The sequence below is a fragment of the Prunus persica genome, chromosome G5 (assembly GCF_000346465.2).
Source record: "Prunus persica cultivar Lovell chromosome G5, Prunus_persica_NCBIv2, whole genome shotgun sequence".
NCBI classification, from domain to species: domain Eukaryota; kingdom Viridiplantae; phylum Streptophyta; class Magnoliopsida; order Rosales; family Rosaceae; genus Prunus; species Prunus persica.
In genome coordinates, this window is record NC_034013.1 from 15,129,804 (window position 1) to 15,155,879 (window position 26,076).

Consider the following 26,076-nt stretch of genomic DNA (forward strand, 5'->3'; position numbering starts at 1 on the left):
GCTACATTCCTGCTTATGCATAAAAATCATCGGATCATTGAACGAACCTTTATCCAACAAAAGTTCTTAAAATATTTTGGGTGGTGCACACAGTATTTTCATAACAAATAGTAATGAACAAATTCTTATGTTAGTTGATCCAATATTAAACGGAGCCAAGAAACCAGCTTCTTCTGTTAATGCAAGCATCAACTTGACTAATGTATGCAACTCCAAATTTGACAACAGTGGATATGTGCGGAAGTTTAAATGATTTCCTTTTACTTTAGAGATTGTGGAACTGATACAAACTGATGCAAGCTATATTATCAAACAAATCACCGGCAACATGCTTCGAAAGCATGCAATGACAATGAGAAGGAAGAAACAATTGAACCTTGAAACTCACCAACACCATTGACAATCATGGCCGGATTTTCTTTCTCATCTTTTCTTGCTAGGCGAATGATCATCATGTTCTTAGCCTGTTGCTCAAGTTAAGTCTCTCCCACACTCAATGCTTCATCTCCACTAGAATGATGAGAGATGGTCATCGGATATATAACCCCCTGAGCCAGTCCCAATTTGTGTGTGCTCTGCTTGTAAAAGCAGTGAAAGCCTCAAGTTTGGTGGCACAGAAATCTCTCTTTCAATCGAACTGCACCAAATATGCCCAGCTGATCCTTGAAATTCTAGACCTTCAACCCCAAACAGCACAGAAGGAAGTTTTGCAGAGAGGATCAAGCGTTCAAACTTGAGCAGGAATAGAAAACTCTTCTAAGCAGAATTCCTACATGATTTATAGTTTGACCTGGCGGGGAAGTCGGCCACATCTGCTCTGCAATCTCAAAATCTCTTGTGCAAAAGCTTGATTACCTGTTAACAAAAGCCCATCCAGAATGCGATTAAAGGTGAACCTACGGGGCAAAAATCCTCTGTTAACCATCTCAATCAACAACTTCCCAGCCACTAACAGATCTTCAGGTTTCTTCCTCACAAACATGGCACTAATCAAAACGTTGTATGTATCCAAATTAGGCAAGCAAATTCCACCACCCATCTTCTCAAACACACTCAACCCTTTTTCTATCTCTCCAGCATCACAAAAGTAACGAATCACAACATTATATATCTGAACATTTGGTTCACACTTGTCATCCTTCATTCTCTCCATATACTCCATCGCCCTTTCCATGTTACCCGCATGACACAATCCTCTAATCAACACACTATAAGTGGTCACATTAGGCACATAACCCTTGCTCATCATCTCCTCAAAAACCAAGACAGCATTTTCCACGCTATCTTTCTTGCACAAAACCTGAATCAAAGCATTGTAAGTTGCAACGGAAGGAAGCACCCCCTCCCCAACCATCTCATCGAAAACTTTTCGAGCTTTCTTAATCTCACCAACAACACCAAACCCATGAACCAAAGTAGTGTAAGTAACAACATCAATCTCACACTTCCTCTTCTTCATTTGCAAAAAGAACTCCCAAGCTTCCTTAATCTGGCCTGCTCTAAAATACCCTTTAAGCATTATGTTATACGTGGTTAAACTCGGGTCCAATCCCCTCTCCACCATCTCCCCCAAAAGCTCCAAAGCCTTTGGGGTTCGCTTAATCAAACACCACCCATTTGCAATAATATTATAACTAATACAATCAGCCTTAAACTTGCCCCTAAACACCTTAAACAAATTATAAGCCTTTTCAACACGCTTAGCTTTGCAAAGCACATCAAGTATGGTATTAAAGGAATTCAAATCCTGAGGACAGCCATGTTCATGCATAGACAAGAACACCTTAACAGCTCTATCAGGTTTGCCAGCAGCAACATACCTCTCAGTGATGATAGCAAAAGTTCTCGGGCCCGGGCCGAGGCGGCGCGCCCGCATCCGGGAAACGAGGGTCCATAGGGCCTTATAGTCACGCAGACGACCAGCTATGTCGATGGCGTGGTCGAAGGACGAGCGAGAGTGCGTGTAGCTGGGGTGGTGGTCAAGTACTTTAAAGAATTGGATGGCTTTAGGCCCATGGTTCCAGAGCCGTTTCAGGGTCTTGTCCACCAAATCTGCAGTCCACTCGATTTTAGGGTTGTGAAGAATCTGGGTTAGGGTTTGTGGATCGGATTGGAGGATGAGGTTGGCCAAGTAAGAGTCTTGAGGCGGTTGTGGGGGTGAGGTGGTGAGGCTGCGACATGGGATTGAAAAACTGGGTTTTGGGTTTTTCTGTGCCGCAGTTTTGAGTTGCAGAGTGAACATTTTCTGGAGTTGGAGCCATTGATGGTTAGTTACAAGAGTTGCACTTTTCCCTCGTTATTTTCTCAACAACCAAACAAGTTTCGTGGGGTCAATTTAATTGGGCCGGGCTTTCTCCTTTCTTACCACAACAGCCCAACCCGGCACCTGTAAAAACATAAACAAAAAAAAACCCACCAAAAATTGAAAAATCAAGTTTGATTTGTGTTTTTGAAAAATCTGAAACTAAGCGCGGGGTCTTGCTCAGTATACCACCGCCACTCCGGCGCACGTTAGATGTCAACAGCAGACAGTTGCAGCATTGGCTGAGTGACTGAGAGAGCAAATCAATGAGTTCAAAAGAGAACTACAGAATCGAGCTTCGAACCGCGATTCGTCAGCTAAGCGACCGTTGTCTCTATGCAGCTTCCAAATGGTACCCAGCAAACCCTAAAACCCCAAATTCCAGTTCGAATTTCGGTTCTTTGCAGCTACTGATGCTTCCATCGTTTTTGAACAATTTGCAGGGCGGCAGAGCAGCTTGTGGGTATTGAGCAAGACCCGGCAAAGTTTACTCCTGCAAACACCAGATTCCAGCGCGGGAGCTCCAGCATTCGACGCAGGTTTCGCACCAATGAGATCACTTCAACGCCAGCTGCTGGAGTGTCGTACGTCTCAACTCCGGTGATGGAGGAAGACGACATCGTGGATGGTGATTTTTACCTTCTTGCTAAGTCGTATTTTGATTGCCGAGAGTACAGAAGAGCTGCTCATGCGCTTCGTGATCAAAATGGAAAGAAGTCAGTGTTCTTGCGCTGCTATGCTCTTTACCTGGTCTGTTAACATTCTCTTATATTTGTCTTATTGCCCTTGTTTCTCTTTCACTCTTTGCAAATGAAAGTTTTGTTCTGTTTTTTTTTCGTCTTTTGTAGATTATAGATTGATTTAGGTGAGATTTATGTGTGTCCATGTAATATTGATTTCATGAGCACATAAATTTTGTATCTTTAGAAGCGTCCAGTCATTATTACCTTAAAGGTTGATTTTTGGTGGGTGCTGCAGTTGGCATGAACTAGTTTAAATAGTGGCGATTCAGTGACGGGTACAAGTTTGATTAGGATGTAGATCAGGCAACTGGGATCCAACGTACAATAGATTGGCAATAGGGTATAGGAATCTGATTAGCAAATCTTTATCATTTTAATGGTACAAGAAAAGACAAGTAGAGGTTTCTCATTTGTTAGAAAATCATTGATTTTTATGAACCTACCTATTTCATTCCAGATGTTATAATTATATATTTTTGCCTCATTTTTTTTGCTTAATGAAGGCCGGAGAAAAGCGGAAAGAGGAAGAAATGATAGAACTTGAGGGGCCCCTAGGTAAGAGCGACGTTGTGAATGGTGAACTGGTTTCTCTAGAGAGGGAGTTATCAACCCTTCGCAAGAATGGTACCATTGATCCTTTTGGACTCTACTTGTATGGTCTTGTGCTCAAAGACAAAGGCAGCAAGAGTCTTGCCCGTACAGTTCTTGTGGAGTCTGTTAACAATTACCCTTGGAACTGGAGTGCCTGGTCGGAGCTGCAGTCCTTGTGCACTACAGTTGACATTTTGACCACCCTTAATCTCAATAACCATTGGATGAAGGACTTCTTTCTTGGCAGTGCTTATCAAGAACTAAGGAAACACAATGAATCCTTAGCAAAATATGAATATCTCCAGGGTAATTTTGCTTTTAGTAATTACATTCAGGCTCAAATTGCAAAGGCCCAATACAGTTTGAGGGAATTTGAACAAGTTGAAGCAATTTTTGAAGACCTTCTGAGGAATGACCCTTACCGAGTGGAGGACATGGATATGTATTCCAATGTGCTATATGCAAAGGAATGTTTCTCTGCACTGAGTTATCTTGCTCATAGAGTATTTATCACTGATAAATACAGACCAGAATCTTGTTGCATTATCGGCAATTACTACAGCTTAAAAGGGCAGCATGAGAAGTCAGTTGTGTACTTTAGGAGGGCACTCAAGTTGAACAGAAATTATTTATCTGCTTGGACCCTTATGGGTCATGAATATGTTGAAATGAAAAACACCCCAGCTGCTGTCGAGGCATATCGGCATGCCGTCGATATAAATCCATGTGATTATCGAGCTTGGTATGGATTAGGACAAGCTTATGAGATGATGAGTATGCCTTTTTATGCTCTTCATTACTTCAAGAAATCTGTATTCTTGCAGCAAAATGATTCTCGGTTGTGGATTGCCATGGCTAAGTGTTATGAAACTGACCAGCTCCACATGATTGAGGAAGCAATTAAGTGTTACCAAAGGGCAGTGAATTGTAATGACAGGGAAGCCATTGCCCTGCACCAGCTTGCAAAGCTACATTTTGAACTTGAACGTTCTGATGAGGCAGCTTATTACTACAAGAAGGATTTGGAGAGGATGGAAGCTGAAGACAGGGAAGGACCAAATATGGTTGAAACCCTTTTATTTCTTGCTCAGTACTACAGAGACCAGAAAAGATTTGAAGAAGCAGAGGTCTACTGTACCCGTCTTCTAGATTATACTGGCCCGGTAAGTTGCAACTTCTCTTTCTCTGTACATGTTTGTCTAAATATAACATTGAAATTTAACAAAGATTAAGCCCCTTGAAAAAAAGAAATTTAATGAATATGTGCAAATGTTTCGAATCAACTGTAAGGAACTCTTAAATAACTGTTATTTCTTTGTGCATCGCTACAGGAAAAGGAAACAGCAAAAAGTTTACTTCGAGGAATGAGAATGGAACAATCTGGTGGTCCTTCGATGGATGTTGAGCACTTTCCTCCTTAATTTTAGTCATGATGTACCAGATTTATTCCTTCTCTACCGGTTTTGACTCAACAAGCCATGACAATCTTGACGTGGACAGATCACATTGGAGCATTTACTGCTATTTATAGTTGTTAATGAATTTGATTTCTGTAGAAAATTTCATTTCCCATGTGTTGTTTTAGTCTTCTAGTTTGCCTAGGCGCAATCAAACTAAGGCAGGCTTCTTGTTGGGTTCTCTTTTGTCCTCACGATTTGTAAGCTGAGTGTTTGATTGATCCTGGGATGCTTTTATTAATACAATAGTGGTGTTCGCTTAGGGTTTGAAACACAAGTAGTGCCTGTTTGTGTTTGATGGTTCTCTGACTGAATCAGACTTGAAAGCTGCATCCACGAGTCTCAAAACCCAACAATATCAAGCTGCCTGTTTGTGCTTGATGTGTTTCAGATAATAAAACTGGTGAAATTAGAAGTAAATTGTTTTACTAAGAACAAGGACAATATCAATCTGCCAAGCAATTGTCTCTTGCTCAAGTAAAACTATCTCTAGAGATATATGGTCTTCATTGACATTCTTTGTTTAATACTTGCTCAAGTAAAACTACGTCTACAATGCGAAAAATTGAAACTCAACCAACGAATTAATAGGTAGATGACAGTTAATCATCATCACATATGATACCAAATTTACGTTCATACTGTTCTGCACTCAGTTTATTTCAATCGTGACCCTCATAAAGCAGGGGCAAATTTAGCACAACCTCCAAAACTCCAATGACTGAAAGCAATTAAAGAGTCTCCATCTCTGACATTTTCCTTTTCTTTTAATTGGTACTCAAAGCATTTAATTCCGGCTTGGATCTGTGAAAAAACCATTGACGGACGGCATAATTTCTGGCGACTTGTTGCGGACAAATTTCCTCAGGAAATGCTCCTTGTACTTTTCTCCCTCGTCGAAATTCTCCAATATTCCAGCAGCCCTGTTCTCCTTGCTCACTCTGATTTAGAAAGAGCAGAGAGATAGGCAGTATTATTTTAAGCCACAACATCCATGATAGTAACAAAGAGAAGATGATTAAGCAACATTCACTTGTTTTTACACATCCATAATCACAGACACAGAGAGAGAGAGAGAGAGAGCGAGAGAGAGAGAGAGAGAGAGAGAGAGAATGAATCAGTAAAACCTATTTGTATGATAAAAAGTCATGGTATTTACCCCGTGTGCTCCTTAGACCATTATAATCTAACAGACTAAACTTTCTTTCATTTTGTAGGAGGGAACCAACAGAGCAAGAAGAATAAGTCTCACTAACATGGACATCTAATACGGACACTTATAACACCACACATGTACATAAGCCAATCGAACCATATTTGAATGTGACCAAGGCTGAAGATTTTAAGTGATTTTGACAACAATCAAATTATGTTTATAAATACTTTCTAAATACGTATACAGATTAGAGAGGGCATCAGTTCCCATAATTCAAAAGTCGGTTCATTTTGGTTTGAAATATTTACTTGGGCTCTCTACTGATTAAATTTGGACCACCCACTTTGGTTAAATTCAAGCTAACTCAGTATTTTTTTGTTCTTCCCACAAAAGTAACTGACTTGACATCAAAATAAACCCAGATATTTCCCAAGTAGTTGGTTATATAAATGAAAGGTTTTTCCTTTTCAGTCCTGAAACTATTCCTCTACTTTGATAAGTTTCCACACAAAAACCAATCCAATCAACATACAGTGAAACAATCAAAAAATAAAATACAGCTTAGCAAAAATCTAACTCAAAGCAATAAGCTTTGTAGTCCACATGTACACATGTATGTCTAGAGAGAGAGAGAGAGAGAGATACCTGACTTCCGGGTTGATTGTGATATGGCGGAACAAGCTAAGCCCGCAAATCCCTACGGCAACCCCTGTGGCCGCGAACAGTGGATAAACCTACACGTACAAATACGACATACATCAGATTTACAGCCTAACCTAACAAACAAAATCAAAGCCGATCTGGCGCAAAATATAAGGGAAATTCACGGGTACGGGCGGATCTGAGCCTACCTCAGGCCTCAACCAACGATTCGGAGCCATTGATTGCGCGTACGGAACGGGGATTTTCTGAGAAAAATGTTGCGAGGGCTTGGAACTGCAAAACAGGGACGAAGACGCAAAGACGACCTGAACCACCAGTTTTATATTTGTATTTTTTCCAATTTTTTAATTGTAATTGGTCCAATTTGATTGGCTGTCTCGGGCATTGCGTGCGTCATTCGCAGTCTTCGTTCAGCAAATCAGAACGCGACACGTGGTTCAGTTGAGTTTCTCTGGGGTAAAAAACAGAAAAACTATGGACGCCGTTGCCGGGGATCGAACCCGGGTCACCCGCGTGACAGGCGGGAATACTTACCACTATACTACAACGACTTGCTGTTCATTTTGACTTTTATATCTTCTTATATCCTCACAAAGATATCTTAACGGTTAAAAACAGAAGGGCAGAACAAATCAGGCTTGAGTTGGGTTCAATTAGTCAATTACATTGCCACTAGAATTTGTTTGGCGCTTGGATAGTTTGATTAGCATGCACTCTTCTCAGATAAATACATAAAATATTCACAGACTACGTCCGAATATGAAAACATGTATTGACCTAAGCCAAATTGCTAATAGCCAATGAGAATTCAAATATTCAACCTAACATACATCTGTTACCTCACAATGAAAATTTAGTAAATGAATGTGTTAAAATAATATACTCGTACGGTACATACAATGCCACTGTTTTCCTTGGCCAGAATACAAGGCCACATATATCTAAGACCAGAAAATCCAAATGATATTAATGAGAAACACAACTTTCTGCCAAGGAGCATGAACTTTTGGAATCTCAGTGCTGCTTTTGAGTTTTGAACACAAGGATCATTCAGCATAATTGATAGGGCATTGGATATTCTAGGGCATGCGCAGTTTCATCGGAGTGGAAGCTTCTTCATGCTAATTTCAATTAATCTCCTCCATTATCACTTCCTCCCCGGCGTAAGTTCGCATGAAAACCGAAATCATAGTATCACAGTGTTACATGAATCCGTGTCCATCCATTTGATCACCGTATCTGACCCCAACCATCAACTTGCTTATGACTAAAATCAGGTCATGGTGATATCTACATCCATAATTGAACTGGAAAAGAAAAGACCTAGCCGAAGCCATACATGTCAATTCCTTTTGTCACGTATACGGTCACGCCATGAGCCTTGTTTTTTCGCAAGTACCTACAAAAATGGCAGCATGTTAATTTCAACTTTTATCTGAGTCCTGAAAGAATCCCACCCCTACAAAACAATATTTCCCTCTTTTTGCTTAGCAAGAAACAGTATTCAACTTACCTTATCACTCAATAAGCTTGTAGGTTCACTTTCTTTGCTGTCCCTTATATCGTTCTCTGCCTCAACCTCACTATCTATCATAATGGATGGTGGATTATCCGATGAACCGAACATAGCCTCATCATGAGCAGTTTTGATCTTCTCCTCCCTTTTGTTCTACATAGTGGTATTCAAATGAGTAACTTCAGAAACTATGGAACTATCATCTCTCTCAAAACAAGATTTCAAGACGCAATGTGGAACTTAATTGAGAAACTGACAGCAATAGAATAGAGAGTCATACCTCAATCGCAGAAAACCGAAAGCTTCTCCCAATGTGCTTAACTAATGCTGCATCATCTTCAGCAACTACGAAGAAGGCGACCGTGGACAATCAGCTCAATTAGATCAAATCAGACAGGGTTCACAACATGCAAGCTACCTAGATCAGTATGGTAATTGATTGATCCAATGCTCTGCTAATTGACCACTTAATTATATTTCTGACCTTGGATATTTATATGCCATACATATTGTAAGGCTATGGAGCAATCAGAATGCAAGCTTGAAACAATAATCTCTAGTTACAAGTATGGCCAGGCAATAAGATGCAGTGGCCATTAGTATTGTCTGAGAGCTCCAAAACTTTGCACGACATGTAATATATTAAGAAGAGAGGCCTGAAAGGCACACACAGATGCCCAAACAATGTTTATCTGATTCTCAGATTATGGACATCTATAGAATGGAAAGTTACATTCTCCACCTGCAAATATAACCAGGGTTTCTCCCTAAATGGTAAGCATAAAGATGATTAACCAACCTACTGAAAAAGTTGTGGAAAGCCACAAATATCTTATAATGGCCGCAATCTTTAACTTTTAACTTAAAAAATGACTGCAATGTCAGATAGACCTACGCTACAAAGGACAGAACTACAAGCAGAAATAATGCCAAGAACAAAATTCAATCTTTACTTTCTAAAACAAAGTGTGGTCATAAATGTTTAACCTTCAACTTCCTCATCATCAAGTGGTGCATCTTTGTTGAATTCAAATCTTTCCCAACCAGAGCCCATGCCCTTCGTCATATCCTTCTCAGCTGCAGTCAAAATAACAAGATGGTTATTTTGCACAAGTCCAAGTAAACCCAAATAGTAGAGACTGGTTCTTAAGACCACAACTCACCAGTTTCAGCAAGTTGAAATTTCATCTTCGCTTTGACTCTCTCGGCTGCTGACTGTTGTTCATAACATAAGAAGGGTTTGTTATCATACTTGACAATTCACAGCTAAAACAATGAACAATGAGTGACTCATTCTACCACTTAACTTAATAATTCAATGTCTCATATAATCTAAAATTGATAAAGGTCTGAGCTTGGCTCCAGCCATTGAGTGAAAATAAGTAAAAAAATACAATTACCAATCTAAACATGCTAATTTTTTTTTTTGATCAAATCTAAACATACCATTTTATCATAGCCTTGAATCAACTTTGAATAATCAGCAGCACCATTTCTCTCCTTCCCCATTTTACCCTTGCTCTTCTCCAAATCCCTCTCTCTCGGCGACGAGCTCCGACTCCTTCGCTCCTTTCTCCGATCCCGAGGTGACCGACTTCGACTCCGGCTCCTCCCTCTTCGTCTTCTACCTCCATCCGAATCGCTCCCAGACCTACTTCTCCTTCTCCTTCTCTCTCTATCTCTATCTCTATCTCTATCCCTATCCCTTTCCCTTTCCCTATCTCTATCTCTATGTCTCTCTCTGCTCCTACTTCGCCGCCTCGAATGCCTTTCTCTGCTCCTGCTCCTGCTTCGCTTCCTCGAATGCTTACTTTCTCTATGCGAAACCCTAGGCGGTTGTTTCTCTTCTTCTTCTTCGGCCAGGTCGGACTTCTTCCTCTTGAGCTTGTTCTGTATGGACTCGATTTGGGCTTGCTTTTGGAGCTCCGACTCCTTTTTCGGGCTAGAGGCCTTGACGAACTTGCTGAGGAAAGAAGACGACGAATAAGGCAGCGCTGAACCGCGCGTAGGGGGGTTTTCGGAATCTGTGCTTGCCGAAGAGAAGCCCAAGCCTTGCTTGAATCTGGCGGCTCCTTCACCGCGCCGAGTCAACTCCTCGTAGTACGCCGCGGCTTTTGCCTCCTCCATTTTCGAGCTCGACGGTCTGCAACGGTTGCTGGTCTGAAGTAACGGCTTTGGGCCCTGGTTCTTTTGCGCGCCGGATCGGGACCTGGTTCTTTCTCTGTGTTGCAATGAATCGGCGTCGTTTTGATAACTGGTCCTTTGGATCTTTTTATGGTCCATTGGGCCCGTATGGAACATATGGAGCCCAACTCTAGATCGCGTAGTTTGGGCTCACCATTATTTAGTGCACCTTATCTATATTGTTATGTGTAATAACTAATTCCAAATCACAACCCAAATTTTAGTTTTCAACCGAAAAAATTAGAAGTCTAGCGTTCCTTCATGGTTAAGAGTAGTTATCCTTGTATCTGAGATTTTGTGTTCGAATTCCCTATCTTTAATATCGTTTGTATAAACAGTGCTGCTCGAATATATGGGTTAAGACTCTTGACCAAAATAGTGTATTCGGCCCCAAGCACCCCAATTCGATTTGCTTTCTATGCTGCATCATTTTTAAAAGTAGGTTAAAGTCCAAAGGCGAACAAAGTGTCTGGCAACGATCATATTAGTCTGAAAGTAGAAATAAAAACTGAGAATGGAACACTGTTATGCAGTGTTTTTGGCACCCTTGATTTCACTTCACAGCTGGGACCAACACAGAGGGCAGGTAGCTAAGCTAACCAGAATATTTCGAGGCAATGCAATGATGATGCTGGCTTGGCTGAGGCTCTGTGGAAATCCAAAGTTGATCAGCTGGAAGAAGAAGATCAATCAAAGCTCAAATTCCAAAGGCCACCGAAGTGGCTGGCAAATCACAAAATTTTATTTTTATTAATACAAACAGAAAGAAGGTGTTTGTTTTGTTTTGTTTATTAAGATCTGACTGTTCACGCAAATGGAGGTGGTGGTTGCTCAGAGATCATGGACAGGTATAATCAATCAATCTTAGCATTTCTAAGTGGACCCCACTTTGATCTCTGGCAAGATATCCTGTCCGTACAAAGTAAAATATATTTGGGGGAAGTGACCTTCTCTTCTCCTCTTCTTCCATGTCTCACAACACAACAAATCACAGCAAACCCCAAAGCTTTTGGCTTTCCCAATTTTGACGCCGCCGGTGTGGGGACATGAACTACTGTTATCGATTTATTCAATTTTGAACAAAACCCAAATCAAAGAAAATATAAATATAAACAAAGTTCAAGTCTTTTTTATCCATCAGTGTAATTTAACATTTGACTTAATTCTGTTGACCCGTGGTCAAATTGGAAAAGAAAGGTGGTAGGATCACAGGCCTGATTACATGTCTCAGATTAGCAGACTGAAATTGAAGGACCATCATGAAGAAGATGAAATTGAATTGATCCATCTTTGACTTTTTCAGGTCATATCAGAGCCATATATAATGATGTGGGCTACATTAAACCTTTCTTCTTTGTCTTTTCCCTTTATTTGAGAATAAGGATCTTGTGTGGGATTTGGGTTTTGGGATTTTCCCTTTTTGAAGTGAATTAATTTATAATTCTAATGAATTGGTTATAGTTTTATTCCTGTTTTCGAGATCCCAAATTCGATTTCCTCTTCCTCCAATATTGTCGGTATAAAAATAATAATATTCATCCATTACCTGTATTCTATTTACTTACTGCTATTGGTTATTATGCCACTTCTCTTCCGAGGCCAGACCAGACCAGACCAGGCATTCTTAGGCTCCACCAATATTTTACACCAAACATTGAACCAAAAGCAAAAGTATTATATACCAAAAGACCGTCCTTTAAATTAACAAAGAACCACGTAGTGCAGCATTAGTGGTAAAAGCTTAATCTTTCAGGAATTGAAAAAGCAGAAGGCTTTAAAAATAAAAAATAAAAAAGAATGCATTCAATAGGATCCTTCTTGAAAGACCCACAGGCTTAATCCAATATTTTAATGGATGACTGTCTTGATTAGCGGCAAATTTAGTAAGAGTTGCAAAGGCAATATGTCCTTTCACAAGTTTAATATTGTCTCTTAATTAAATGCTCAGATATAGGAGATCATGGTTAGATTAGATGATCCAATAATATGAGTCGGTATGTGTAGCTAACCTATACCAGTAAATGCCTTGCAAAGGCAACTCTTAGATGATCCAAGATTTTGAGTGGATATGATTATGATATGACCATGCTCTAAAATCAATCAATTCCTTGCATCTCCAACATATTTGATATTTCTTTTTCCAAGCTATCCAACATATTTGACAATTCTCTAAAATATATCATTCATTATTACAAAATAAATGTGTGTCATAATCAAAAATTAAAATATCGATAATGTCGACGAAATATCGTCAATATTATTGTTTTCGAATCTAAAATATTTTGGAAAATATCTATACATATATCGTATAATTATCTATAATATCGAGAAATATCAATGTTAATAATTTCTCACATGCTTTAACAATATTTGGCCAAAATATCGTTATAATATTGAGATAATGAAGACAATGAAAAATATCACTTCAAGATTGTGTTCATTTTTATTTATGGTACCGCTTGTCCAAAATCGTAAAACTAAAACAAAGTATATCTTTAGCACAGTCCCGATCTCTTGGACTACAAGGGTCCAAGAGATTTGTGGTCACTCATCGTTGGATGTAAATTCAACGGTTTACCCACTTTTGCACTCATTTTAAAAAACTTTTTTGAACCATTAGATTAATATCCAACGGTAGGTGACCACAATCTCTTGGACTCCTGTGGTCCAAAAGATCGGGACTGATCTTTAGCATAGTTAAAGCACAGTTCATTACGATAGAGGAGGGAGGGAGTCGAACACATACCTTACCTTTCTATCATGAGCTTTTTTTTATGAACTATCTCACATACTTATATCAACCAATATATGGCTTCCAACTCATACAAAAGTGTTTGAGCAAAACTTAAAAACATTTGCAAGATTTAATAAGAAAGTTCGATGGAAGATATGGCTTGAAGATTTTCCCATGGACCAAGTTGGCTTTGAATTTTCAATGTTGAAAACAAAACATGGATTCAAAGTCAAATTCCTTCAATGATAGTAAAAAATTAAGGGGGCATTTGGTATCCTATTCAGATAGGAACTAAAAAACTTTGATTTTTCTTAAAAACAAGAAGTTTTTAAATCTATTTTTAAGATTCAAAAACTTGTTTGGTATGCAACTTGAAAACTGTTTTCAAATCTTAAAATTTTTAGAACTCGTGAGTTGTTAGAAAAAAACTGAAAAAACATATATTTGTTGTTTTTAATAATTGGGGTTTTTTTGTTGTTGTTCTTGAGTTTGAGTTTTTAAAAACAATGTTACTAAACGAATTTTTTTTGTTTTAGATTCAAATTCTATTTTTGAGTTTAAAAAATTGAATTCAAATTGAATACCAAACAATCTCTAAACTACTTGTTGTCTGTGTAGATGCATATAGGTTTGGGAATTGCATGAGAAAAAGAGGCACCATGGGATTCAGCACACTGAAATGGAACTGAAACAGAGCAAATATAATTAATAAAAAATTTAGAAAACAAAATCACAATAAAATTTACAACACAAATAAATAAGGATTTACTATTTTTTTTTATTTTTTTGACGGTGACCATTTTGACAAGTAAACACCAATAAATAAGGATTGACAGGACAATGGACAAGTGGGGGTGGGGGTGGTATAATCCTCTCTGCTAGATTTGCAAAGAGAAAACAAAATCTCACAGATATATTGGATCCTCAGAATCTCAGCTTTAGCCTTTTGCCTATTTAAAGCAAAAACCCACCCACCTCTCTCTATTTCCGCTTTCGTACGCCTCTCCTCTTTAAAGACTCTTCAACGCCTTCCTCACACAACCAACGCTTCTTCTTCAAAAATACTCTGCTTCTCTCTGTTTTTTTATTGTTTCCACGCGGACCCATTTCAGCTGACTAGCTAAATACTCCTCTTCAAGCTCTGCAAGGCTCAATGGCGATGGCCAGTGAGATGTTCAGGCCTAATTTGCCCGAAAGTTTTGAGCTTTCTGCTGATTCTCAGATGGGTTCTGGGGAGCTGCATGTTCTTGCCGTGGATGATAGCCACGTCGACCGGAAGGTCATTGAGAGGTTGCTAAAGATATCATCTTGCAAAGGTATGTGGATGGCTCTGGTTGGTTTCTTGATCATTTTTCTTTTTCTCGTTTTGGGAAATGACGTTTTTGATTGCTTGGTGACTGAAGCATGTTGCAAATTTGTTCTGTTCTGCAGTGACGGCTGTTGACAGCGGGACAAGAGCTCTGCAGTATCTAGGATTGGATGGGGAGAAGAGTTCTGTTGGATTTGATGTAAGAAAACTTGCGCCTTGAAAATCTGTTTGGTTTCTAAGAAAATGGAGGGAAATAAAAAAGAAAGATACTTTTGATTCATTTGTTGTTTGCTATAAGCCTATATGCAAATGCAAGTTATTTTTAGTAAAAATTAAAACATTTTCTCAGCTACCAAACGGAAAATGAAACGTCTTTTTCGTTTTATGGTGGTTTTCTGACGTTTGAGTATTTTTGTGTGGTTACAGGCTATGAAGGTGAATCTAATAATAACAGACTACTCAATGCCTGGGATGACGGGATATGAGTTGCTAAAGAAGATCAAGGTTAGCCTTTCAATTTTTATTTGAAATAATCAATTAAGGCGCAGAACAACAGATAATCCATAATTAAATTCAAAGTTTATCATGGCAATTACTCAGAGATTTATTGTGTAATTTTCATTTGAACAGGAATCTTCAGCTTTTAGAGAAGTTCCGGTGGTGATCATGTCATCAGAAAACATCCTGACCCGAATTGATAGGTATGTTCTTGGACCAAGGATTTCTCTCTATTTTATACTTTGCTGGCACTTGATTTGTTTTGCTAATTGTAAGCCTTAGATATTATAATGTTGAATAATCCATATAATTATTTTGTTTTTGAATATTCATGAATTTTGATCCATATTTCATTTTTTTTTTTCCAATTGGGATTAGGATTTTTGTGGTCTAAATCAGACATAGCAACATCTGATTAGTTTGCCAGATCTTTTGTTTAACTTTTGATTATTCTTATGATATGCAGAATTGATCTCTCTTTTAATGTACCAAATTTTTTTAATAGGAAGTGATTGGTGTTTTGCCTCAAATTGTTGAATGATATGTAGACATAACACGAGATTGCCATAAAATATTGTGATGTCATTTTACTCATGAATCTTTTGGGGATCACTCAAATCTTATAAAATAAGTCCTCATATGGCTTGTTCAATTATATTGAATAACAATAATAATTATTATTATTTCTGACTATGAATACCAAATTCTAGGAGAATTTTTTCTTTAATCGTTTTATATTTTCCAGGAATTAATAATCTGTTTTTCATCATGGGTGCTGGATTTTTTTTAAATGTTTATGTATGGCCAACTTCAAATGCCCCTTCATGAGCCCCAATGGGCAAAATTTGCCATGTTCAGATTTCATGGGCATAATATTGTATTCTAAAAGATAGTACCTTCAAATTATTGCCTTGCCCTGCCTAACGTTTACCATATAAAGCATATTGAATTCAACAATTATTGTTTACCTTAATTTGTACCATATTTATTGCCTGTTATATATTAAATTATTCTCTATATGAAGCTCTTTGACTGATGATTCTTTTACCACTGGTTTTTACAGATGTTTGGAGGAAGGAGCTGAGGAGTATATATTGAAGCCAGTAAAGCTTTCAGATGTGAACCGTTTGAAACATTTCATGATGGGAGGAGGAGAAAGAAGAGAAAGTGCAGAGAAGAAGATTCACAAGAGAACATTTCAAGTTGACTACAATGCATCATCACCTCCCTCTCCTTTACCGCAACTGTCTCCTTCGTTTGCTTGCAGTCTAGCATCATCTCAGCTACCGTCTTCATCGCCATCATTGCCCTCGACACGGTTTTCGTCAAAGAGACCTAGATTGCACAAGACAGATTGATATTGTCTGCCATTATTAGGATTTTGTAACTTCACGTTCATACAGAGTGTCCCCATTTGGCAGTATAGAGAATTTCCTGTTTTGCCACGTATGTTTTCTTCCACAACCTTGTGTAAATTTGCCAACATATAACTTTCACCCTGACCAGAAAAGAGAAAGGGGAAAAGGGTAGACAGAGACATATAAGCAAGTCTTGGGGTTGAAAGGTTCTTTCCTTCCTACTTTTTGTGGGTGTTGGAGATGGAAAATCTCAACACAATCAATGGAAATCCCAAATATTTTGAGGGGAATATTTTGCTGTCTACTGATCTTTATTTTCAACCATTCAATATCTGGTTGTCTGTCATTTTTTACCCTTTTGAGTTGGAATCATTTCACGTGCTTTGCTTCTAAATTCTACTATGGTGCCAAAAGTCTTGTCATGGGCCATCATGGATCCACCAACTTTTGAAGATTTTAGCTAAACTTGTTAGTATGCGATCTCAAAGCTCACCAGTCTATCTCTCTGATTTTTTTTGCTTTAAAGACCAGCAACGAGATGTGGACCCTTAAAATCATTTGCCTCACTAGTTTTATAGGGGCCCATTAAGATTCATCACATCTTGGTTTCTCCCCCTATGCTCCTCCTTTCGTTTCATGGACCACACAGGATCACAACCCCACATCTGATCAAATGCTTCAGGCCACAGTAAATCGTAAGTGTTGGTTTTGTTTCGTGTAACTTTTTTTAGTCTAAACGATAGTTTAAACTATAAGGGATTGAGCTAGACTTCATTCGCGGTTTTGTTAACAATTCTTATATACTTGTTTTTTGGTGCAGGCACTGGTTCTGTTTCTTTTTCTTCTTCCATTTGTGCTCAGTTGAACAGCTCTTTGATCTTCTGCTGAATCCATTTGGCAGCTTGCAGGCAAGTTCTCAAATGGTGGGTCATGTATGAGATTTTGGAATGTTTGTTAATTATCAGACTCTTTAACTTTGTTAATAACGATTAGCGCATTGTATTATCGTTTGTAATTATAAATTAACAATCAAACAATGCTAATGATAGAATATACTTTGGATGGCATACCAAGTTTTTCACTCATTTGTTAATTCATCAAATAAGAAAGATCACTTATTTATGATGTCAACAAACTCTAATTCAACAGCTGCAATTGTAACTTTCGAATTTAAAATCATTAATTAATGTTGATGCATGGAAATGATATACAATACTGGAAATGAAGGACGGCAAACATAAATCTCACACCCACCATCTGCCATTGCTCTCTGCATGATCTCAAAATGACAGAAAAGCCTAAAAGGCTACAATACAGTATCTTCTTCACTGCAACTTGAAGTTACACTTTCCCAACAGGGTCTTTGTAGTAATTTTTATTAAACGAAACCAACCAAGTAAACAACTACCTTCATTGAAACTGTCAACAACCAAACGCCAAAACACAGGAATTGAAGTTACTCAGCATCCAAAGAACACAACAACACATTAACAATTAAACCCTATGTTTGGTTCTTTTGGAAGCCTTTTCTTCCAAGCGCTTGTCATCTTACTGCTTTTCTGAGAAGTTCCTTTCCAGATAATTCTCTCGTCTCTCAGGTGCCAAATCCAGCAATGCCACAATCTAATGGAACGGTACTTGCTGAGACTATTGCAGCAACTTCTGCAGCCACTCTTGTTATTGCTGGAATCTTGTTCTTCCTATACCGATTTCTTGCTGCTCACCGCCTCCTAAAAGGCAAGACCAATGGAAGTTTTCGACGAGAAGAAGTTGTGATGAATCGAGAAGAATTTAGGCAATGTGGTGCGAATGTGAAAGGGTTGATTGTTGATGAGAATGGGGTTGATGTTATATACTTTAGAAAATTAGAAGCCGGACAGCTTCAAACAAATCTTCCAAGAGTAATGTTTAATCCCAGTTATGAAGATGAAGAAGAAGAAAAAAGGGTGGATACTAAAGGAGGGAGGCCTGAATTGTCTAAGCCATCTGATTTGACCAATCCTGATAAATTGGCAAAACCATATTCTCTACGACCTCCCAGACCTCTACTTAGAACAACGTCAACATTGATATTGGAGAAGCAAGCTCCACAATCACTGCCTCCTCCACCACCCCAGCCAGCAATAGATAAATCTCCACCCCCACCACCACCTCCTCCCCCTTCACTAAGGATGCCACCACCGCCTATTCTGGCAAAAAGGAATCCTTTACCACCTGCTCCGCCTCCGAAGGTAGGTGGTTTGGGTTTATCACTAAAACCCCCACCTGCACCTAAAGGCAAACCAAGCAATAAGCGCAGGGCAGAGTCTTCCACAGGGGAGAGCTCAAAAACAACTGGTGTTGGGCAAACAAAGCTGAAGCCTTTGCACTGGGACAAGGTCATGGCTGCTGTTGATCATTCAATGGTCTGGGATCAAATCAACGATGGATCATTCAGGTAAACAAGTCTCAATACTACTACACCATTTGGTTTTTCATTTTTGTAGTTTTTCCTTATTTGATGCCATGGTTTTTCATCATTCAGGTAAATAAGTCTAACTATTCTTTATGTGCTTAAATTCTCAGATTTGATGATGAGCTTATGGAAAATTTGTTTGGATATACGACCATTAAAAACCAGTCCTCTGAAAGAAATAACCACTTGACAGCTTCAAACAAGTCTAACTCTGCCCCAACATCTCAAGTTTTCATCCTAGAGCCCCGAAAGTCCCAGAACACCGCAATCGTGCTAAGATCTCTTGCAATCTCTAGCAAAGAAATCGTAAATGCCCTCCTTGATGGGCAAGGACTTGGTGCTGATACACTAGAAAAACTTACAAAAATTTCCCCAACCCAAGAAGAAGAAGCTAAGATCCTCCAATTTCATGGCAACCCAAGTAAACTTGCAGTTGCTGAAGCTTTCCTCTTCCACATTCTGAAAGCTGTTCCTTCAGCATTCACTCGTTTCGATGCAATGCTTTTCAGAGCAAACTATGACCCTGAAGTCCTTCACCTCAAGAAGTCGTTGCAAACACTTGAAATGGGGTGCAAGGAGCTAAGAGCTCGCGGGCTCTTCCTAAAACTTCTTGAAGCGATTCTCAAAGCTGGCAATAGAATGAATGCTGGAACTGTCAGAGGCAATGCACAAGGGTTCAACCTCAGTGCTCTTCTGAAGCTATCTGATGTCAAAAGCACTGATGGAAAGACTACACTACTACACTTTGTGGTTGAACAAGTAGCACAATCAGAGGGTAGAAGCTGTGTGATCAATCAGAACTGCAGCATTGGTCGAAACACTAGCCAAATTATTTCACCGATATTGGATAACGTAACCGCTGAAGATAGAAGAAAAGAGTACCTAATACAAGGGTTGTCATTGTTAGAAGGGTTGAGTACTGAATTATCTAATGTAAAGAAAGCAGCTACCATAGAATATGAGAGCTTCATCCATATGAGCTCTACTCTAAGTAACCACGTAGCTGAAATTAAGAAACTTTTGACACAGAGTGGCAATGCTGAGAGAGGTGGATTTGCAAGAGAAATGAAAGGGTTCTTAGAAGAATGTGAGGAGGAGCTTAAGGTGGTGAGAGAAGAGCAAGCAAGGGTCATGGAGCTTGTGAAGAGAACAACAGAATATTACCAAGCAGGAGCTTTGAAAGACAAAGGAGCACCACCACTTCAACTGTTTGTTATTATGAAGGATTTTCTAGACATGGTTTCTCTTGTTGGTACAGAAATTTCAAGAAAGCTACAGACGAAGAAGAGTTCTACAATGGCTGTAGGATCCTCATCACCTCCTCTATCACCTTCAACCATAACATTAAACAAGTTACAAAACTTCCACTCGCATTTCATTTCAGATATGTCATCAATATCTTCCAGTGAATCAGAAGATGGTTTCTGAAGACTATTTATGTTCTTTGAGTTCTTTTCCTTTTCCAACATTTTCTCAGCAACCCAATTGAAAAAAAATACCACAGATTCCAACTCCCCATTTCTCTGGATAACTTGCAAGCTGGGTTTTTTTCCAAGTCACCCACCAACAATAAAAAAGTGGTTTTTTTCTTTTTAGAAGAACTTGACCTAATTATGCGAAAACATACAATTTGTTTTACAATTAAGGACAAACTGAACCGTGGTTGGTCTAAAAGCAAAACGCTACCGTCGCACAGTATAGCCGGGCGGCTAGACTATTTAATATTCAAATATATTTAAAGAGTACAGCTGCGCGGCTATACTATTTAATATTCGAATATATTGAAATGGTAAAGCCGAGCGGATATGCTATTTAATATTCGAATATTGTAATAGTATAGCCGCGCGGCTATACTATTTAATATTCAAATATATTTAGAACGTATGGCCGCCCGGCTATTCGCTTTAAATATTCATATATTTAAACAGTAATAATACACATCCATTAATGTATTTATATCATATGCTAGGTAGGGATGTGAATGTGATGATATAAATAACACAAGACATGATTTTATGACAAGAAAAGTAGAATACCAGTTTTGTCAGGGTTGTTCATTTCGGTGTATAGAGGTTTTGTGTTTGATTCTCATAGCTCCCTCCAAGTATGTATTTATTTTTAGTTTTTGAATAGCAACATTAACGCGTGGGTTTCATGCAGATCGCAGTTTTTTTTACCAAAATGCATATTGACACTTGGATCTCATGCAGAAGGAGCATGAAAGTAGCTGACCCACCATCTTAAATCTTCCTTTGAAGCAAGCCAAAAAGCAGAACAAGAATTCAGAAAAATGGCTTGTGAAAGTCTTGGAGGGATGTTGAATATTAGTGAGGAGCTTATCAAAAAAAGTTGCTGTCTGTCCTTGAAGGTTCAGAACTTCCCAGATAAGCTATTTCATGCTGAGAAGTCCCCTGCCTCGTCATCCCATGCTTTTTTCAGCTTTCCAGGATCTTGGTCTGTGGATGGTTGTTATTCTGGAGATAAGGCTTTTGGAGAAAAAGAGATCAATCTCCAACTCTTTCCTTCTATGAAAAGTACAGGCAATTATGATGAAGCTAAAGAGCCTCGAGCCCGAGAGTTTGCAATTGCATTTGTAAACCAGGCCTTTCTGCACAAATTCGAACATATATTGCAGAGTTTCCAGGTTGAAAATCAGTTGTGTTTTTTATTTCTGTGTTACAAACCACAATTGGCAATTTTAACCCCAAACATTCATACGGCTATTACTTTTCACTGAAAATTATGATTGTAAGCCACAATTTCACCCAAAAAAAAACAGGAGGCATATATAAAATCCCATATCGAAGGAGTAGTTTCACTATAAATAAAATCGAGGTGCTTTTGTGATAAAATCTCACACATGCTGAGCTTTATGGGTGACTAAAGTTTGGGAGGGAGGAAGTGTTGAAGAATATAAAATAGCACATAAAAAAATTGAATGTAAAAATTGAATATTATATTTATTATTTTACTTACTTGTAATTCAAGTGTTGTGATTGATTCTTTTGTGATTTTCTCAGGGCACTCTACAGGTGGTGCAATGGCTGCGCTTGCCACAATCCGGTTCTTGGAAAAGTTCCCCAATGCGGATAGTGGAACGTTTTTCTGTGCGACTTTCGGATCTCCCCTTGTTGGTAACCGTATTATTTCTCATGCTCTTAGGAGAGAGAACTGGTCCAAAGACTTAATAAATTCTGTCATGAGATATGACATTGTCCCCCGGATTTTGCTTGCTCCTCTCTCCTCCATTCAACAACAGTTTGAGAAAATTCTCCCCTTCTTCGATCCGAAATGGTCAAACTTTAAAAGTGAGATTCCTGGAACAGCCCCAGAGGCGTTGCATCTCTATACAAATGTGATGAGGAATGCATCAGCTCTTACAAGCCATGATGCCTCTCAGCTAATGGGGAGCACAAATCTATTACTGGAAACTGTAAAACACTTCATTAAGCTAAGCCCTTACAAGCCTTTTGGAACATATGTTTTTTGCACTGGGAATGGTAAATTGGTTGTCTTGAAAAACCCTGAAGCTGTGTTGCAAACCTTGTTCTACTCTTGTCAGTTAAGTAGTGAAACGGAACGGGCAGCCCTTGCCCACAAATGCTTGGACATGCAAAATGTGGTTGAGGTTGATAAACTAGAAGAGCTCTGCTTAGGCTCAGATGGTTACTTGGATGACCTTGGCTTGGTACTCGAAGATCTCTTTGTTCTGATTGTTTTTCTATTTTGTGTTCCAAAATTGTTAAGATATCTTGCTTGTTAATTTGCAGAGTGTAAGAGCTAGATTATGCCTTCGTGCTGCAGGAGAATCAGAGAAGCAAAAACGAGTAAACCAGGAAAAGATTGGTCGAAAATGGAAGAAATGACAAAGCTAGAAGACCACCGAGCCTTGTGTGAGCACAATAGGGGATATTATGACGCCTTCAAGATTTCGAATGACACGAGAGACTCGGATCCTAATGTGAGTAGGTTTTTGCTAGCAGGTATATGGGATGAAATTATTCAAAATGCTGAGAAAATATGAGCTTCCTGATGAATTTGAGGCTATAAAAAAGTGGATACAATTAGGAACCAGGTATCCCCACCTTGTTGGGCCTCTTGATATTGCTAACTATTATAGACACTCAAGGGGTGAACTCACCAGGCGTTACATGAAAAAGGGCGGCAGGCCAAAGCTTTACAAATACACACAAAGATGGCTGGAGCATTACCAAAAGTTGCAAATAGGAACCTGTGGGGAATCCTGCTTTTGGGCAGAGGTGGAGGAGTTACTCAAACAAACTCAAAGCGCGGAAGCAATCTAAGGGGAAAGGGATAGAGTTTTGGAGCTGCAGTTGGAGCAGTCCACCTTTGTCAAATTGTGGAACAAACTCCCTTCGCAGCTCCAGTCAGAACCCATCATAGGATTCATGAAGGAGCAAACAAGTATTGCAAATGTTGTAGTATCTTGATTCTTGTGTGTGCCAAATGTTGTCAATTCCTGTCCACCTGCCAGAGCAAGGGCAACTGTGGTATCTTTCTATCCGTGGTTTGTGTGTGTTTGTTTTGCTTTGGTGTTGTTTTCCTCGTAACTACATAATATTCTTTGGGTTCTTTTCCTTCATTTTCTCAGCAACCCAATTGAAAGAAAAGGGTTTAGGGCAGAATATATGGGCCTTGGAATGCACGACAGGCAATTGGTAAAGGTCCAGGCTCACCCACCAACAATATTAAAAAACAAAAAGCAAAAGTCTTGGTCTCTGCGCGTTCATTTAGCTCAATTTCATAGTAAATTTCAAAATCCACAAAGCAAAACAACCTACACGACAAAGCCAAAAAGAATAAACATTCAACGAAAGTGGAAGGAAAAGACCTTGCAGCAACAAGGAAAGAAAAACTACAACATTCCCATGGCTAATAAGAATATAAGGTAAATTATTCAAATTGTCCTCAAATTTATACTTGATTTACATTTTAGTCCTTTAATTAAATTCTTCGTTTAAATGGTCCATCAACTCTATATTAATTGCTACATTGAATATACCGTTACATTCTATTAATGTTGACGTCAAATGTAAAGGTAAAACCATCCATAAACATCCTATGTTCCCCAAATATAATAAAGTGGTGATACATATGTAATACAGTGGTGATAGAAATTGTTGTTTTTGTTTACCTTTGAATAATTAACCCAAAAAAAAAAAAATCATATTTCCCAACTCCCAGCCCCCAACCCCCAACTCGATAACCCATTGGCCCAATGCCTCCTCTTCTCTTCCCCATAGCTCACCCTATATTCCCATTCCTCCACGTAATTTTTTCAATTTTTAATTTTTTTGAAAAAAAAAATTTGAGAGGAAGGAGAGAAATGCTATATCTTTCTAATAAGAAGCAAAATCGGAACCACCGACTATGAGGGAGGGGTGGGAGATCATATGGAGATTTGAACTGAAAGGGGCCGACCTATACCTGAACCACCACAGCTTCTGTAGAACGTGTGACCTGACTTGGCACAGCTCCGGCACTCGACATCGCCATCTGACCAGGGCAAGCAGAAGCAGGAGACCGACCCATGTCATTACAAAAAAAAGAAAATCGCAGGGAGGGGATGGGTTTTGTGGGTCTGGTTTCGGGGGTGTCGGTTGTGGTTTCGTGGGGTTAGAGGTGGTGGTCACTCTCTTTTCCTCTCACACACGCACATAGGTCCACTTGGTTTAGTTTGCGGGTTTAATTGCAAGAGTTGTGCGAATTTATTTGCAGATTTGTTAATATAACCATGGAGAGAGAGAGAGAGAGAGAGAGAGAGAGAGAGAGAGAGAGAGAGGGTTAAGTGTGGTAGCCATGGGTAGCTGGGGAGTTGCCTCGAGGGGGATAGGGCCAGGGTCGCAGGCATAGTCTGAAATATCGATAATATCGAGGAAATATCGAGGATATTTCGGTTTTTTTGAATCACGGATATTTCGAAACATATCCATGCACATATCGTATAAATATCGACAATATCGACGATAATATCAGAAAATATCGATGTGAAGGAAAAAAAAAGTTACTAAAAAAAAAGGGAAAAAAGAGAGAAAAAAGCACAAAGGGAATATGAACCCCTTCCATTTTACTCCTCCAACACCTTAAACACCATATCACTTATGTTTTTGTGATAATATGCTAAAATATTTATATTTATATGGGTGGTATGTTAACAATTACATGCAAAACTATTTTGGGGATTTATCATTTGATGACTACTCTTCACAATACACTTACTCTACACATAGAGATGATGAAGATAGTGAAAAATTTGAACCTCGTAGGAACTCTATGTGGTACTAAGTCATTCATGTATCTTACCATGCAATGTATAAAGTGTAAAATATTATAGTAAATCATTATATATGAATGATTACGGTGTATTTAATCTTTTTTCATTAATTATTACATATTTTTTACACTCATAGTATTTGCCCGCTTGCTGTATAATCAACTTAAATTAGTTAAATCCATCATGCAATGCATTTCCTTCTAATTTTTTTGTGATAAACTCATAGATAATTGACTAAATTGACATTCTCCAAAGTTTCAATAAAAATTTTCAAGTTTTTCTTACAATTTTCGTGGTTTTTATTCAATTTTTATCGATATCGATAATATCCCGATATTTCCATCGAAATTTTCATATTTTTGGATGACCGATATTTTCGATATCATCGATATTTTAGACCTTGGTCGCAGGGGGAAGGAGAGGTAATGTCGTTAGGGAGAAGAAAATACAAAGGAGGAGAGAGAGAGTTTTTTGTTTTTGTTTTTGGGTTACTTTTTTGTTGTTTTTTATTCTTTTATAGTTTTTAATTAATTTTAAAAATAGAGAAAATTTTGTATTATTTAATTTTAATCATATATTTTTTATTTTTTTAGTTGTCAAAAGTCTTATTTACTCCTACAAATGTAGCATGTGCTGCTCACATGATTAAATTTAGCAGAAAATGTAACGGTAGGATCAAAGCGCCGATTAATAAAGAGTTGGTGGACCATTTGAATGAATAATTTAGTTTAGAGATTAAAATATAAATTGGGTACAAATTTAAGGACCATTGGAGTAATTTACCCTAAAAATATTATAACAAAGCACTTTCTTTT

General features: G+C 38.5%; 6 protein-coding genes, 1 non-coding gene and 1 pseudogene across 7 annotated transcripts; 4 read left to right on the forward strand and 4 right to left on the reverse strand.

The window, feature by feature from the left end:
* LOC18776823 (pentatricopeptide repeat-containing protein At1g74900, mitochondrial) lies at positions 153–2,309 on the reverse strand. The gene has a single exon (XM_020563589.1). The coding sequence runs from the start codon at positions 2,240–2,242 to the stop codon at positions 779–781; it is 1,464 nt and encodes a 487-aa protein (XP_020419178.1). The 5' UTR covers positions 2,243–2,309; the 3' UTR covers positions 153–778.
* Positions 2,281–5,658, forward strand: LOC18777884 (anaphase-promoting complex subunit 8). Its single transcript, XM_007210804.2, has 4 exons — positions 2,281–2,654; positions 2,746–3,052; positions 3,549–4,799; positions 4,968–5,658. The coding sequence occupies exons 1-4, from the start codon at positions 2,569–2,571 to the stop codon at positions 5,055–5,057; spliced, it is 1,734 nt and encodes a 577-aa protein (XP_007210866.1). The 5' UTR covers positions 2,281–2,568; the 3' UTR covers positions 5,058–5,658.
* On the reverse strand, positions 5,564–7,236 carry LOC18777675. The gene is made up of 3 exons (XM_007209741.2): positions 7,101–7,236; positions 6,895–6,983; positions 5,564–6,034 (listed from the first exon to the last, which is right to left on the reverse strand). Exons 1-3 carry the CDS (start codon positions 7,128–7,130, stop codon positions 5,881–5,883), a joined length of 273 nt encoding a protein of 90 aa, XP_007209803.1. The 5' UTR covers positions 7,131–7,236; the 3' UTR covers positions 5,564–5,880.
* On the reverse strand, positions 7,392–7,463 carry TRNAD-GUC. The gene has a single exon. It is a non-coding gene; the product is annotated as a tRNA-Asp (tRNA).
* Positions 7,664–10,681, reverse strand: LOC18776632 (pre-mRNA-splicing factor 38B). The gene is made up of 6 exons (XM_007209211.2): positions 9,875–10,681; positions 9,592–9,643; positions 9,416–9,505; positions 8,709–8,773; positions 8,426–8,581; positions 7,664–8,311 (listed from the first exon to the last, which is right to left on the reverse strand). The coding sequence occupies exons 1-6, from the start codon at positions 10,553–10,555 to the stop codon at positions 8,255–8,257; spliced, it is 1,101 nt and encodes a 366-aa protein (XP_007209273.1). The 5' UTR covers positions 10,556–10,681; the 3' UTR covers positions 7,664–8,254.
* On the forward strand, positions 14,203–16,840 carry LOC18776139 (two-component response regulator ARR5). The gene is made up of 5 exons (XM_007208848.2): positions 14,203–14,662; positions 14,778–14,854; positions 15,082–15,159; positions 15,286–15,356; positions 16,217–16,840. Exons 1-5 carry the CDS (start codon positions 14,500–14,502, stop codon positions 16,509–16,511), a joined length of 684 nt encoding a protein of 227 aa, XP_007208910.2. The 5' UTR covers positions 14,203–14,499; the 3' UTR covers positions 16,512–16,840.
* Positions 17,733–20,404, forward strand: LOC18775786 (formin-like protein 4). The gene is made up of 2 exons (XM_007208761.2): positions 17,733–18,948; positions 19,077–20,404. The coding sequence occupies exons 1-2, from the start codon at positions 18,125–18,127 to the stop codon at positions 20,392–20,394; spliced, it is 2,142 nt and encodes a 713-aa protein (XP_007208823.1). The 5' UTR covers positions 17,733–18,124; the 3' UTR covers positions 20,395–20,404.
* On the forward strand, positions 21,148–24,915 carry LOC18775699 (annotated as a pseudogene).